A 14,181-nucleotide genomic window follows, 5' to 3' on the forward strand; every position below is an offset into this window, starting at 1 on the left:
CTCCAGGAACTAATATAGAATTGGAAAGGTATACGGTATCTATCCAAAACAAAATAAGCTATGCCTATAAAAAATCCTGTCCAATAAGGATGGTCCAGGAAAGTCGCAAAACCAACTCTTGGTGGTGCACTGAATTGGAACACCTTAGAAAGATAGCAAGAACAGCTTTTAATAGAGCGAAATGTACCAAACTCAAAGAGGATTGGGATTCTTATCAATCAAATCTCAGAGAAAAAAGTCTGCAGACAAAGACAAAGAGCTGCTTGGAGAACCTTCTGTGAGGAAATCGAAGATTTCCCGCAGGCTTCCAGGCTACAAAAAGCGCTCTCAAAGGACCCACATCGGCATGTTGACATACTAACGAAGGAAGATGGGAACAAAACTTCCAACCTTCGCGAAAGTGCTGAGGTCCTGATGAAAACACACTTTCCCGGTTCTAGTGTCTCAACAGCACCAAACCGGATGGAAGAAGCAATCATGCCCTCAACAAACGACTGGCATCTCGCCAGAACAATGATTAATGAGGAAAAGGTAAAATGGGCCATATCGTGCTTCACCCCTTTCAAATCACCAGGGCCTGACGGCATATATCCAGCCCTACTACGGTGGGGACTGGATATCCTTCTGCCGCACCTCGTGGAAATATTCAGTGGAGAGAGGTACGTGTGGTCTTCATACCAAAACCAGGTAGGATGGACTACACCCTACCAAAGGCTTTCCGACCAATTAGCCTAACATCCTTTCTGTTGAAAACGATGAAAAGGCTATGCGAGAGGTACATAAGGGATGAAGTTCTGGTCCATAACCCACTTCACCCAAATCAACATGCACATACTTCGGGAAGATCTACCGCTTCTGCACTGCATCATGTAGTGGGAAGAATTGAAAGATCGCTGGATAATAAAGAATCCCTCCTAGGTATATTTATAGACATTGATGGAGCGTTTGATAAAACCACATTCCCAACTATCACCCAACAGCTCAACGTCAGGAATGTTCCCCTGGCCATAAGCGAATGGATATTTAGTATGCTCTCTAGTAGAGCAATAAGCATAAATGTAGAAGACGTTTCTGTTAGAGGCATGGTTACGAGGGGGTGTCCACAGGGAGGGGTGCTATCACCACTACTCTGGAACATAGTTCTAGATACCCTGGTTGACCAACTCAACAGCAACGGTTTCTACACAATAGCCTATGCAGACGATATTGCTGTCCTGTAAAGCGGTAAGTTTGAGAACACACTATGTAAGAGATCACAAGTTGCTCTTCGACTAATAGAAACATGGTGCAAGGAACACTCATTATCTATAAATCCTAAGAAAACAGAGATATATATATTGATCCTTTCCCAAGTTAATATGATCCTTTTCTAACTTAGCTGCACCGTATAAGGAGCTCTCTGTTGAATGAAGGTACCCCTATAAACGGGCTAGGCCTAGTGAATGGGAAGTATAGAAAGGTGTGAAACGACCACGCTAGAACAGTTCCTGTCACCACATAGCCCTCTGGGGGTATCTGGGAATCTTTCCCAGGTATTCGAGAGACTAGGAAGGGAAGAACTGTTTCAGCGACCAAGAAGCAGCCTACCCAAGCTAAGGTGTGAGGTAATCGTGCCGATGGCTGTATGGCCACAGGGTTTTATGTGGTCGTGAACGATCCCCCCTGGGGAACCAAGCAAACCCCACTGTATAAAGCCTTCCCCTGGTAATGCGGGGCTCTGCCAGGGGCGACCAAGCTTTCCCTAGCTACTCGTGGGAACAACATGAATACGAAAAACAAAAAACCAAAACCAAATTCCGAGGTTGGACCAAAACGTTCACCTCAGTCTGAAGTCGCAGATAAGGATGGACAGCAATGTTTACCTCTAATCTCGGCCAAACCGGAGGCTGGACCAAAACGTTCACCTCAGCCTGAAGCCGGAGCTAAGGATGAACAGCAATGTTCACCTCAAGCTTCGGCCCAAGCGGAGGATGGACAAGCACCACCTCGGGAAAACTGGCCAAAACACCACAGAATTAGCGGCGCCGAGGCAAAAAGAAGGAAGAAGGCCAGACAGGCGATGGGAAAAGCACCCACGGGAGCAGCTCATCCCTCTCCAGCCCCTCCCAAAACAAAGGTGAAGATGCCCACATCGGAGGCTGACAACGGTTCCACCTCCAAAAGAGGACAGGAACCAACAGCCCCCGGTGTGAAGCGCCTTCGCCCAAGTACCTCCACGGAGGGCACGCCGAGGAAGCATAAGAAGTCACGCGGTGGTGGAAACACCGCTGCGCCTTCCCAAAGCTTCGCCGAAGCTACCTTAAGACATCTTAAGGTTGCTATTATAGATAAGTTAAACCCGTATGGAAAGGTCACCGCCGACCGGGCAAACCTTATCAAACAAAGCCTAATCGAGGAATTGGACAGAACAATCTTGTCACCCTCGAGCAGCCAGGTAAAAGCACCCACGTTCAAGTCGTGGACTTACTCAGGTGAGATCATCAGAGTAGTCTGTGATGACGATGAGGCGCTTGCATGGCTGGAAAAGGCTACATCTGACCTCAAACCGTGGGAGGAAGTATCACTGGCTGTTGTCAGTCAGGATAAGCTCCCAAAACTTACCAAAGCCTCTCTATGGATCCCGGAGGATGCTATTAGCACCTCTGATGACCCAGAAAGAGTGCTGCGGAGGTTAGCGGCGCAAAATCCAGACATGGCAGTCGCGAGATGGTGCACCTTTCACCATGAGGTAAAAAAGGATCCTAAAGGACACCTGTTTGTCTTCGGAATCGGAGACGATGACATGGTTGTCCTTAGGAAAAGGGCAATGAGGCTGAGCTGCACGTTCACCTCATTGTATCTAAAAACAAGCACAAGCAAAGTGCAGGATACCTCCTCGGAACCAGGAACCTCAGACACGCGGCAACCGACTGCGGTTGCTGAGACTGAGACAACCCTGGTCCCACAGCAGGGAGAAGATCATCAGATGATGGTTGACGAACTCTGCGGAGGAAGTTCCGAAATAACTGAGGCTGCCCCCTCCTCAACCGAGGAGGAAATGGACACCTAAAAAGAGCCGAAACGATACCTAAGCCATGGGCAAGGATGTCGAAAAAAATAACGTTACTATTATTCAATGCAACCTCCAACACAAAAGGTGGCAACGGCAACACTATGTCGCCGCCTGGATGTAACGGAGGATGCAATAGCACTAATCCAAGAACCTTGGATAAATAAGACCAAAATAACTGGTCTTAGCAGCCTAAACGGTAAAATTTTCAGCTTACCAAGCAATCAACAACCGAGAACAGCAATATATGTTCCCAGAAAAATCAAAGCCTCCCCCATTGCGCAGTTTTGCACCTCAGACGTAACTGCGGTTAAAGTGAAGTGCCCATGGGGAAAGGGCAAAAATAGAGAGTTGATACTAGCATCAGTCTACCTACCCTCAGATGCAGCCACCCTACCACCAACAAGGGAAATGGAAGATCTGGTAGACCATTGTCTCAGTCAGAAGGTAGAACTTATTATCGGCTGCGATTCGAACTCTCACCATCTAGGCTGGGGCAGCAGAGATAACAACGCTCGAGGTAAGTCTCTTTATAACTATATTACTATAAAAGATTTGTATATCTTAAATAAGGGCACCGAACCTACCTTTATTAATGTTCGTAGCCAAACAGTCATCGATATCACGCTGGCAACAGCTGAAATATCGAATAAAATTCAGAACTGGCAGGTATCGGAGGATATTTCTATGTCCGACCACCGCTGGCTAACCTATAATATTAGTCTGGAAAAAAGCCTTATCAAATCGCGCGACCCTAAGAGGACGGATGTAGAACTCTACAACCGACTCTTAGAAGATGCTCTGCGGAATGAAAGGGCTTCAACTCCAGGAACTAATACAGAATTGGAAAGGTATGCGGTATCTATCCAAAACAAAATAAGCTATGCTTATAAAAAATCCTGTCCAATAAGGATGGTCCAGGAAAGTCGCAAAACCAACTCTTGGTGGTGCACTGAATTGGAACACCTTAGGAAGACAGCAAGAACAGCTTTTAATAGAGCAAAACGCACCAAACTCAAAGAGGATTGGGATTCTTACCAATCAAATCTCAGAGAGTTTAAAAAAGTCTGCAGACAAAGACAAAGAGCTGCTTGGAGAACCTTCTGTGAGGAAATCGAAGATTTCCCGCAGGCTTCCAGGTTACAAAAAGCGCTCTCAAAGGACCCACATCGGCATGTCGGCATACTAACGAAGGAAGATGGGAATAAAACTTCCAACCTTTGCGAAAGTGCTGAGGTCCTGATGAAAACACACTTTCCCGGTTCTAGTGTCTCAACAGCACCAAACCGGATGGAAGAAGCAATCATACCGTCAACAAACGACTGGCATCTCGCCAGAACAATGATTAATGAGGAAAAGGTAAAATGGGCCATATTGTGCTTCACCCCTTTCAAATCACCAGGGCCTGACGGCATATATCCAGCCCTACTACGGTGGGGACTGGATATCCTTCTGCCGCACCTCGTGGAAATATTCAGAGCCTCTTTGGTTCTGAGATATATTCCTAGGAAGTGGAGAGAGGTACGTGTGGTCTTCATACCAAAACCAGGTAGGATGGACTACACCCTACCAAAGGCTTTCCGACCAATTAGCCTAACATCCTTTCTGTTGAAAACGATGGAAAGGCTATGCGAGAGGTACATAAGGGATGAAGTTCTGGTCCATAACCCACTTCACCCAAATCAACATGCATATACTTCGGGAAGATCTACCGATTCTGCACTGCATCATGTAGTGGGAAGAATTGAAAGATCGCTGGATAATAAAGAATCCACCCTAGGTATATTCATAGACATTGAGAAAGCGTTTGATAAAACCACATTCCCAACTATCACCCAACAGCTCAACGTCAGGAATGTTCCCCTGGCCATAAGCGAATGGATATTCAGTATGCTCTCTAATAGAGCAATAAGCATAAATGTAGAAGACGTTTCTGTTAGAGGCATGGTTACGAGGGGCTGTCCACAGGGAGGGGTGCTATCACCACTACTCTGGAACATAGTTCTAGATACCCTGGTTGACCAACTCAGCAGCAACGGTTTCTACACAATAGCCTATGCAGACGATATTGCTGTCCTGCAAAGCGGTAAGTTTGAGAGCACACTATGTGAGAGATCACAAGTTGCTCTCCGACTAATAGAAACATGGTGCAAGGAACACTCACTATCTATAAATCCAAAGAAAACTGAGATGGTCCTCTTTACCAGGAAAAGAAGAATCACGGGCTTAATACCCCCAAGGATTCTAAACTACAGTCTAAATTTTTCTGACGAGGTGAAGTACCTTGGTATTACCCTTGACAAGAAGTTAACATGGAACTCACACTTAGATGGTAGAGCTAAAAGAGCATATATTGCCTATGAGCAGTGTCGACGAACGGTCGGACGCACCTGGGGCCTCACGCCCAGGGTGATCGCCTGGGTCTACACCGCTGTCATTAGGCCAATGCTAACTTACGGAGCTATTGCTTGGGTACCAAAAGTGCTACAGGCAACAGCGATTAACAAACTAAACCATATTCAGCGGATGGCTTGCATAAATATAACAGGTGCCATGAAAACAACACCAACTGCTGCAATGGAGTTGATCATTGGCATCACGCCTCTAGATATATATGTCAAAGAGGTGGCGCTAGTGACAATGATGCGACTGCGCTCAGCTGGTGCAAACCTTGATGTAGGAATGGGACAATTGAGAACTCGTTTCTGGCGAGAAGAGTTGGATGCATTACCACTTCTACAGGCAGGCTGCGACTCAATTGAACCAAAGTTTGTCTTCAACAAACCCTACAAAATTGAAACAGGACAGTATATGGAGACAAACGTGGCAAATGCCTATTGCATATACACCGATGGCTCCAAAATGAAAGAAGGCTCAGGATGCGGGATATACTCCAGATCACTGAACCTAAGAATAAAGTGGGGTATGGGCAAAAATGCCAGCGTAGTTCAGACAGAACTGACTGGTATCTCCATAGCCGCAAAAGAGATAACCCAAAAAGGTATAGCAGGTAAAACTATAATCATCTGCACAGATAGCAGACAAGCGCTACTAACCTTGAATAGACCACGTGTCACATCAGGTTTAGTAATGGAGTGTCACAAGTCACTAACCCAAGCTTCGGATGGTGATACCATCATCCTGAGGTGGGTTAAAGGACACAATAGGAATAAAGGCAACCGCATTGCTGACCAATTAGCTAGGAAGGCGGCAGGCCTAAGACTCTTAGGACCTGGGGATCTTTTTGGTTGGTCAACTACAACAATCGCGGAAATTGTCAAATGTCACTCCCATGCGCAAACCGTAAAAAGATGGAAAGAAGGGAAAGGATGTAAACTTGCCAGGGTAACACTAAGTAACCTTGAAGAGTCAACATCTAAGAAGTACTTGGGAATGACCAGGAAAAACCTACGTTTGGCAGTTGGTTTTTTAACTGGTCATTGTCAACTAAGCAAACACCTCCATACACTGGGGCTAGCAGACACACCTCTATGTAGGAAGTGTGAACGAGAAGACGAAACTGTAGAGCATGTCCTATGTGAATGCCCAGAGTTATCGTTAATACGAGAGTACGCGTTCGGCGAGTCCTGGCCAACACCTGCCCACATAAGAGAGATGTCTCCTGGTGACTTGTCCACCTTCCTAGAATTGGCAGGATGGACAATGAGCTAAGGGTGACAGCTCCCTGGGAGGATGCACAATGGGTCAATTGTGGCCTAAGTGCTGTGAAACTTAACTCGCCCTCCCTACTCTACAGATACAGATATATATATATATATATATATATATATATATATATATATATATATATATATTATATATATATATATATATATATATTTGGTTTTTCATTTAATTTTTGGCCTTCCGCTTGGTCTGTTTATTACTGGTTTCCAGTTTAATATCTTCTTAATAAATGGATCCTTTTCCTTCTTTGTATGTGTCCAAACAATCTCAGTCGTTGTGCTTTAATAAATTCTACTATATCTTCTCATTCGGTTGTATTTTTTATCTTATGTATAATTACTCTTCTATACTCTTCTTGTTCTGTCTTTATTGGGCCGTGTATTCTTCTCATAATTTTTCTTTTAATTATTTTTAGTTTATCTTCATCTTTTTTCTTAAGACACATTACTTCCGCTCCGTATGCGATCACCGGTCTAATAAGCCGGGGTTCACGAGTTACCCCGGGGAGTTCACCCCGGCAAACCTGATCAACCTTACCATAGATTTGGTAACCTACTCCAGTGGAACGTAGAGTTGGGGCCAACGAGGTAGGGAGAAATGGTATTTTAAAAAAGTGGAGCTTAAAGAAAATGCCAAAGACATCCATAGGGAAGTAAAATTCAAAATATATAAAACTATCATACGACCAATAGCAACATATGGCGCAGAAACATGGATCATGACACAAAAAACAATAAACTGGTATGTGAAGAATAAGGTTCAACCACGAGTCATATCAATATTGCAAAGAATCCTTTATAGCAAATTATGTAAAAATCAAAAAGATTGCACAGAGCAGGCCACCTTATAAAAATGGATAATAATAGAACACCTCTTAGGAGCCTCTAACACTTAGTGGAACTATGGTGGGACGTCAGCCATTTGAAAAACCAAAGAAGCCGTGAAAAGACAAAGTAAGAACCGATGCCAAAGAGATAATGAGAGTATATATTTGGAAGGGAATAACCAAAGCAAGGGATGATTGGAGGCGGATGCTGGGAGAGGACAGTGCCTGATGTAGGCTGCAGTGCCACAGGAGAGAGATTAAATTATAGAGTTACAGTATAATACAGTAAAATGAATGATTAATTTATTTAAAATGTCGTTAATAAAATAAAGTTTATTGTGTGTAATAAATTATATATAAATATTATATTTATTGCATTTGCTTTTAACACATCAGAATGAAATATTCTTACTAAACATAAAATATATGAAATTAAATAATTAACTTTTTAAATGATTGGAATTAAATATTAAATTTTAAAAATTGTTTGATGCACACTGATCATTGCCTAATGAGTAACCGGTCTTCTTATATGACTTTTATTTTACCTGTCAAAACATTGATAAATATGATAATTTAATAATTATAAACAAAACATTTGATAGTTTAATAATTATATAGGTCTTCCATTTAATTTTTACGTAATTACTTATTGTTTAAATAAATAATTAATAAAATATTATTATGGTACGCCTCTGCAAAGTTGAACAAAGTTGTTTGGTTTCGTTTAAGTGCGATGTTGCCAATGAATCACCTTTTACTTTATTAATTTTAATTAAACCAATTAAAGATTGTTTTAATATAGTAGACAAGTGGGTAATTTGCAAATTCATAAAGTCTTGTTCATGGTTATGTATCAATATGTATCAATATACTTATATGCATAAAAATGAAAAGAATTTCAAACAGTTTATTTAATTCATGTTTTTTAAATAATATTTCTCTTCTTATGGTACCACAATAACGGTGATGTTTGATTAGCCTTCTTAATCTTAATAAAATAACCTTATCATCTTATTCACCTATTCAAATAATATCTAGTACTTTGTTTAGTATTAAAGATATATAGTTTTTTGTTTAAATAATAGACAAAAAGTTCTTTATTAAATGTATGATTTAAGTATTCATCAAATCTTTTCAACAAATATGACCTAAATTGAGGTCTTCATAATAGTTACTTTATTTCTATTTAAGTATATATTTTGTAATTTTGGTTAATGATAGTGATTTAAGTGCTAAATAAATAATTTCGTTAATACCACAATAATTTAATGGTAAAATTAGTTTTATTAAGAATTTATTTAAGTGAAAGTAAATCAAGGTGCTAACGATTTATTGTAATAGTAATAAATATCATTCCGGAAAATATTTTGGTTGTAAATATCCAAAGAAATTTTCTTAAATATCTCATTTATGGCATGCATATCAAAAGTAAATTTTCTGTTGGCGTTTTTTTGTATCGTTTCCGAATCTTTTTTAAATCTAAATTACATAAAAAGTTAAAATTACATAAAATCTAATTACGCTTGAAACTGCTTAGAATGTTGTTCATTCCTTAAAATCATTAACAAAGTTGTTAAGGTGATCACTGCATAACTGCATTTGAATATATGATACTTCGCTTTAGGCTCTATTTTCCTACTGACTGGGTACAAGACAAAGACGAATATAAAAAGATATCTCTTTTAGGAGAAAAAAATAAAACTAATGTTTAACTTGAATGGTTAATAAGGGTAAAGGGCATAGTTAAATTTAGTAAAAGTTGAGAAGACTGGCATGGATTGAATACAAAGATAGAATACCTCCGAAGAGACCCCAGAGGAACACATTTGTGCAGAAGAATGTAAGGGATCATTTGAGAATGATAAAGCTCGTCGGTGGAGAGATGTTGAGTGGAGAAAAGAGAAGAGGTTATAGGGACGAATCGCGAAAGAGGCTACAACCCATCATGAGTTGTAGTGCCAAATATAATGATCTATAGTTATTCTGCAAGCCAATTTTAATGATTTAGTTTGACAGTTGCAGCAACTGAAGCATTCTAATAGTTACAGGTTACCTTTTAAGGTGACGGTTAATATATGAATTTTTTTATTTTTTTTTTGAGTGGTAAGACCTCTACTCTGGAACGGTGGTTAAAGTTTTCATGGTAAATAACACTGTTAATCCGGCATTACTCTGGGGTCTTTTGGCTTAGTGTCATACTCGGTGGGAAGAGGCCAGGGTGTCTTGGCCCGTGATATTAAATGTCTAAAAAAGATTTCCTCCACCTCTGCCTGCCAGAATTCAATGAATACCTTCTTAGGCTCTTACTGGAGTCTGGCAATATGGCAACTAAAAAAAAGGTTAGAGTTGGTAATAGAACTTTATAATTGTATATAATGTAATAAAACATACTGCAATATTATTATGATCCTTTGATGTCTTCTTCTTCTTCTACGGCACTACAGCCCAAAATGAGCCTTGGCCTCCTTTATTTTTTGCCTCCACCCTTGTCTGTCTGTGGCTGCTCTTCTCCATACACGGACTCCTAAAAGTGCTTGTGCGTCGCTGCTTACTGTGTCTTCCCAGCGCTTTCTTGGCTTTCCAACTGGTCTCTTTCCCTGCATTCTGGCGTTCAGTGCTCGTTTTGGTAGCCTATCCTCTCCCATTCGTATCACATGTCCGGCCCATTGCAATCTTTGTATTCTAATGAAGTCTGACAGGGGTGTTTCCTTATACAGTTGATAGAGCTCGTTGTTATATCGAATTCTGAAGATTCCGTTTTCCCTCACAGGTCCTAGTATTCTCCTCAGTACTTTTCTTTCGAATGTGTCGAGTTTGTTTTTGGATGTTTCTTTCAGGACCCATGCTTCGCTGCCATAACATGCTATTGGCCAAATTAAAGTTTTATAGATTCTCATCTTTGTATTTCGGTGGACACTTTTAGACCGAAATATATGGGAGAGGGCAAAATACGCTTTGTTTGCCTGCGTTATCCTTTTTCGTATTTCTCCATCCTCTGCTCCATCGGCATATATTTCTACTCCCAGGTATGTAAACTTTCCAACCGTTTCAATGTCATCTTCATGCATAATGTTTTGTGGGATTATATTTCTTCTCGTCTGTACCATTATTTTTGTTTTTTCTGTGTTAATTTCCAGACCTAGCCTTTTCGTTTGTGTTTTTAACTCTGCGTATGCTTCCTGTGCTCCTGTTGATGTTCTACTCATAATATTAATATCATCGGCGTAGGCAGCCAGTTGAACCGTTTTATTGGTCAGTAGGTTTTCTCGTCCAGTTTGCATTTGCCTAACCGCATACTCCAGTGCCAGGTTAAACAATGTTGGTGCCAGCCCATCTCCCTGCTTTAGTCCCTGCGAGATTTTGATGTCGGCTCTTCCTATCGATGCGAAGCAGAATTCGCCAAGCGTTGGATTGTTCACCCACAGACAGGGAACGTGAGATGAGTTTAGACCGTCGTGAGACAGGTTAGTTCTACCCTACTGATGACTCGTCGTTGCGATAGTAATCTTGCTCAGTACGAGAGGAACCGCAGGTTCAGACACTTGGTTAAACGCCTTTAAGGCCGTATCCTTTCTAGTCAAAGGTAGCAACGATATCTCTTGGAGTTCCGAGAGTCGAACGGCTCAAAACAATGTGACTTTACTAGGCAATCGTAGTTCTCTACGATTGGCTAGTCCTTATTTCCGTTGAGATTATCGGTTTACGGTGGGATTGATCCTTGCCGGTAGACAAGATCTTTAGACGGACAAACATGCGTATTATAATCTTTTCGATGTTGGAACTGGGCATTGTCTGTAGACTGAGAGTCAGCCCCTCAGATTGGGGATTCGTTCTGTCGGTTAGACGAGACCCTTGATATTAAAAAATAAAGAAAGCCATTTCTATACGGCTGAGGGGCTAATATTCACGGGGAGGGATTAGTGTTGGCCTTATGATAAGCTGGTGTAGTATTAAGTAGCTCAGAATGCACTGCACACATAACAGACAGGGAAGAACTAATTCCCAGATATACCTGTCTAATTCTATAAAGCAACATTTAAAATTTCAAAAGTTATGGCATATCTCATATAAATTAATCAAAACAAAAAGTCAACAATATATACCTTTTAATTTTTTTTGCAAATTATATTATATTAAGAAAACATACATAAATTTTTAAATAAGAAATAAGCAATACTTACAAAAATCTTCTTTGACGACAAAGATCAGTAGGAAGACACCAGAACTCATGGCTGAAGGACCTGAAGGCAGAAATTTTTCGTGTAGCAGTTTCCAAAGCTACAATTGCCGTTTGTATCGCCAACCTTCGAAAGCAGATGGCGCAATAAGAAGAAATTAAAAATCTTTGACAAATATTAAAATAAATTTTAACATACGCTAACCTTTTTGTCAAAAATATTTGAATTTAATAAAAAACCCAAAAGTAATAATAATAATAATTTCGTATGGCATTTTTGCCGGGGAGATCCTTTCGGGTAGGTTCTGGCGCCAATTGCATCTTTAACCTTGTTTCAGATAACTATTGTCGATGTACACTAACCCAGGGGGACCGACAGTTTTACTTCCCCTCCAAAGCGCGGGGACAGCTCGTAATCATTTTTAGAAATGAAAATGCCGTTGTTGATGCCTTGAATCGAACTCAGGTGCTCTGGCTTAGGACGCCAGAAGTAATATAAACAGAATATTTTTTAAACTGAATCAGTTGTAATGTTTACCATCGATATTTTTATACTTCATCTAATTTACTTACCGTTGCACGTCATCCGCGTCATAGGCCGTGAGATCACATGATACCAATACGAAATATTTAGGCGGTAGGTGTGTTCTTTTTTAGAATCACTTTGCCGAGTTACAATGTCATAATACAAGGTTATAATAAAATATGTCTTTGGCATTACAGCCACTAGACATATTTTATTATATACACGTCGAAATAATATTTAAAGATTTCTATTAATGTTAACTTAAAGAAATACACAATAATATGTTTCATTTAATTTGTATAAATGCATTATAAAGCGTTTTTATGACATTTGTTCGAACTTTTGTAACTTTTGTAACTTTTGTAACTTTTGTAACTTCTGTAACTTTTGTAACTTTTGTAACTTTTGTAACTTTTTAATATTGTTCTGAAGCTATTTGTTTTTATTATTGTGGCATTTTAAAGTAATTACTATTTTAATGGGAATAAGTCACAATTGAAGGTTAAAATAAATTTACTGACGTTTCAATTTCCACTTCGAAAATCTTTTTAAAATACAAACATTAATAAATTAAAGAAATTTTTGTTTTGTACTTCGTGAAAAATTCTTCTAATTAATATTGATAAACTGGATATTGAAACGCCAATAAACTTATTTTAACCTTCAATTCAGGCTTATTCCCATTAAAATAGTAACTACTTTGTAACTTCTGTAACTTCTATAATTATTGTAACTTTTGTAATTTTTGTAACTTTTGTAACCTTTTGTTTTTACTTTATGTATCTGTAAACAAATGTATACTGTGTATGACTCCATTTCCTGTTTTATGGAAAATAAATAGAACTGGTAATTCTTTCCCTCAGCATGGCTAATCTAGCTGTGCGTGGAATTATATCCAATATTCTGCTACGCGCTATCTCAGAGTAGATTAGAGTTCTTTGGAATTGTATTGTCTTCTTGACCTAGTCTTAGAAACACTTAATAAAATTATTAAAATGTGCCAGTTTCTTAGATGGGAAATCGAAACTTCAAAGCAAAAAAGAAAATAAAAATATTTATCACAAATTATAGTGTTTTTTTCTTTTCTTCTTTTTATGTGGACATGACTGTCTGTTTTTCAATGTGTCCCCCCTACCAATCATCTTCCTATTGGGGAAATCATCTCTCGCCATTTCTACTACTCTATTTGTTTTTTTTCGGCTTAGAGTTTTCATCTCAGCTGTTTTTCTCTCTTCTTGTTCTCTATGTGTCGGTTTGTGTTTCTGCCGCGTATATCATTATTCGTCTGATAATTGTTTTGTAAATTCTGCCTTACATTTCTTTCCGGATATTTATATTTTTCATACTGTTTCATTCAGACAACCTGCGGGTCTGTTTGCTCTATTCACTTGAACTTTCACTTCTGTTTTGAGCTTTCCCTAGCTAGATAGTGTGATGCCTAGATATTTAAACTCCATTACTTGTTCTATTATCTGACCTTCCAGATCCAATTTACATCTGAGTAAATTTCCTGTTATAACCATGCATTTTGTCTTTGTTGGGGAAAGTAACATGTTAAATTTTTTGGCGGTTATATTAAATTTTTTCAGCATACGTTTTAAATTATTTTCACTTAGAGAGAATAGTATTGCATAGCTGACTATTTTATGTTATTTTTCTCCCACTTGGTATTCTTTTTAGTTTTTCTTTACTGAGTTATTCCCTTGTTATTTCTATGTATTTATATATCTATATTTATTAAAATCTTAAATTATTTACTAAGTAAAAGAGGTTAGTCTTTGTATGTGGGTATATTTTATTTTATAAAAACCCTTAAAAGGGCAACATTACAAGCACGAACGTTTTCGGAACAACTGTTCCATCATCAGGTTAAAATGCCTAAAATAAGTATAAACCATTTAGTTACAACACAC

The 14,181-nt window shown here is 39.3% G+C and overlaps 1 protein-coding gene across 1 annotated transcript; it reads left to right on the forward strand.

The window, feature by feature from the left end:
• The first annotated feature begins 1,762 nt into the window (after positions 1 to 1,762).
• LOC140431609 (uncharacterized) lies at positions 1,763 to 3,049 on the forward strand. The gene has a single exon (XM_072519504.1). It carries the CDS (start codon positions 1,763 to 1,765, stop codon positions 3,047 to 3,049), a length of 1,287 nt encoding a protein of 428 aa, XP_072375605.1.
• Positions 3,050 to 14,181: the final 11,132 nt, after the last annotated feature.

This window comes from Diabrotica undecimpunctata, unplaced genomic scaffold (assembly GCF_040954645.1).
Source record: "Diabrotica undecimpunctata isolate CICGRU unplaced genomic scaffold, icDiaUnde3 ctg00001491.1, whole genome shotgun sequence".
NCBI classification, from domain to species: domain Eukaryota; kingdom Metazoa; phylum Arthropoda; class Insecta; order Coleoptera; family Chrysomelidae; genus Diabrotica; species Diabrotica undecimpunctata.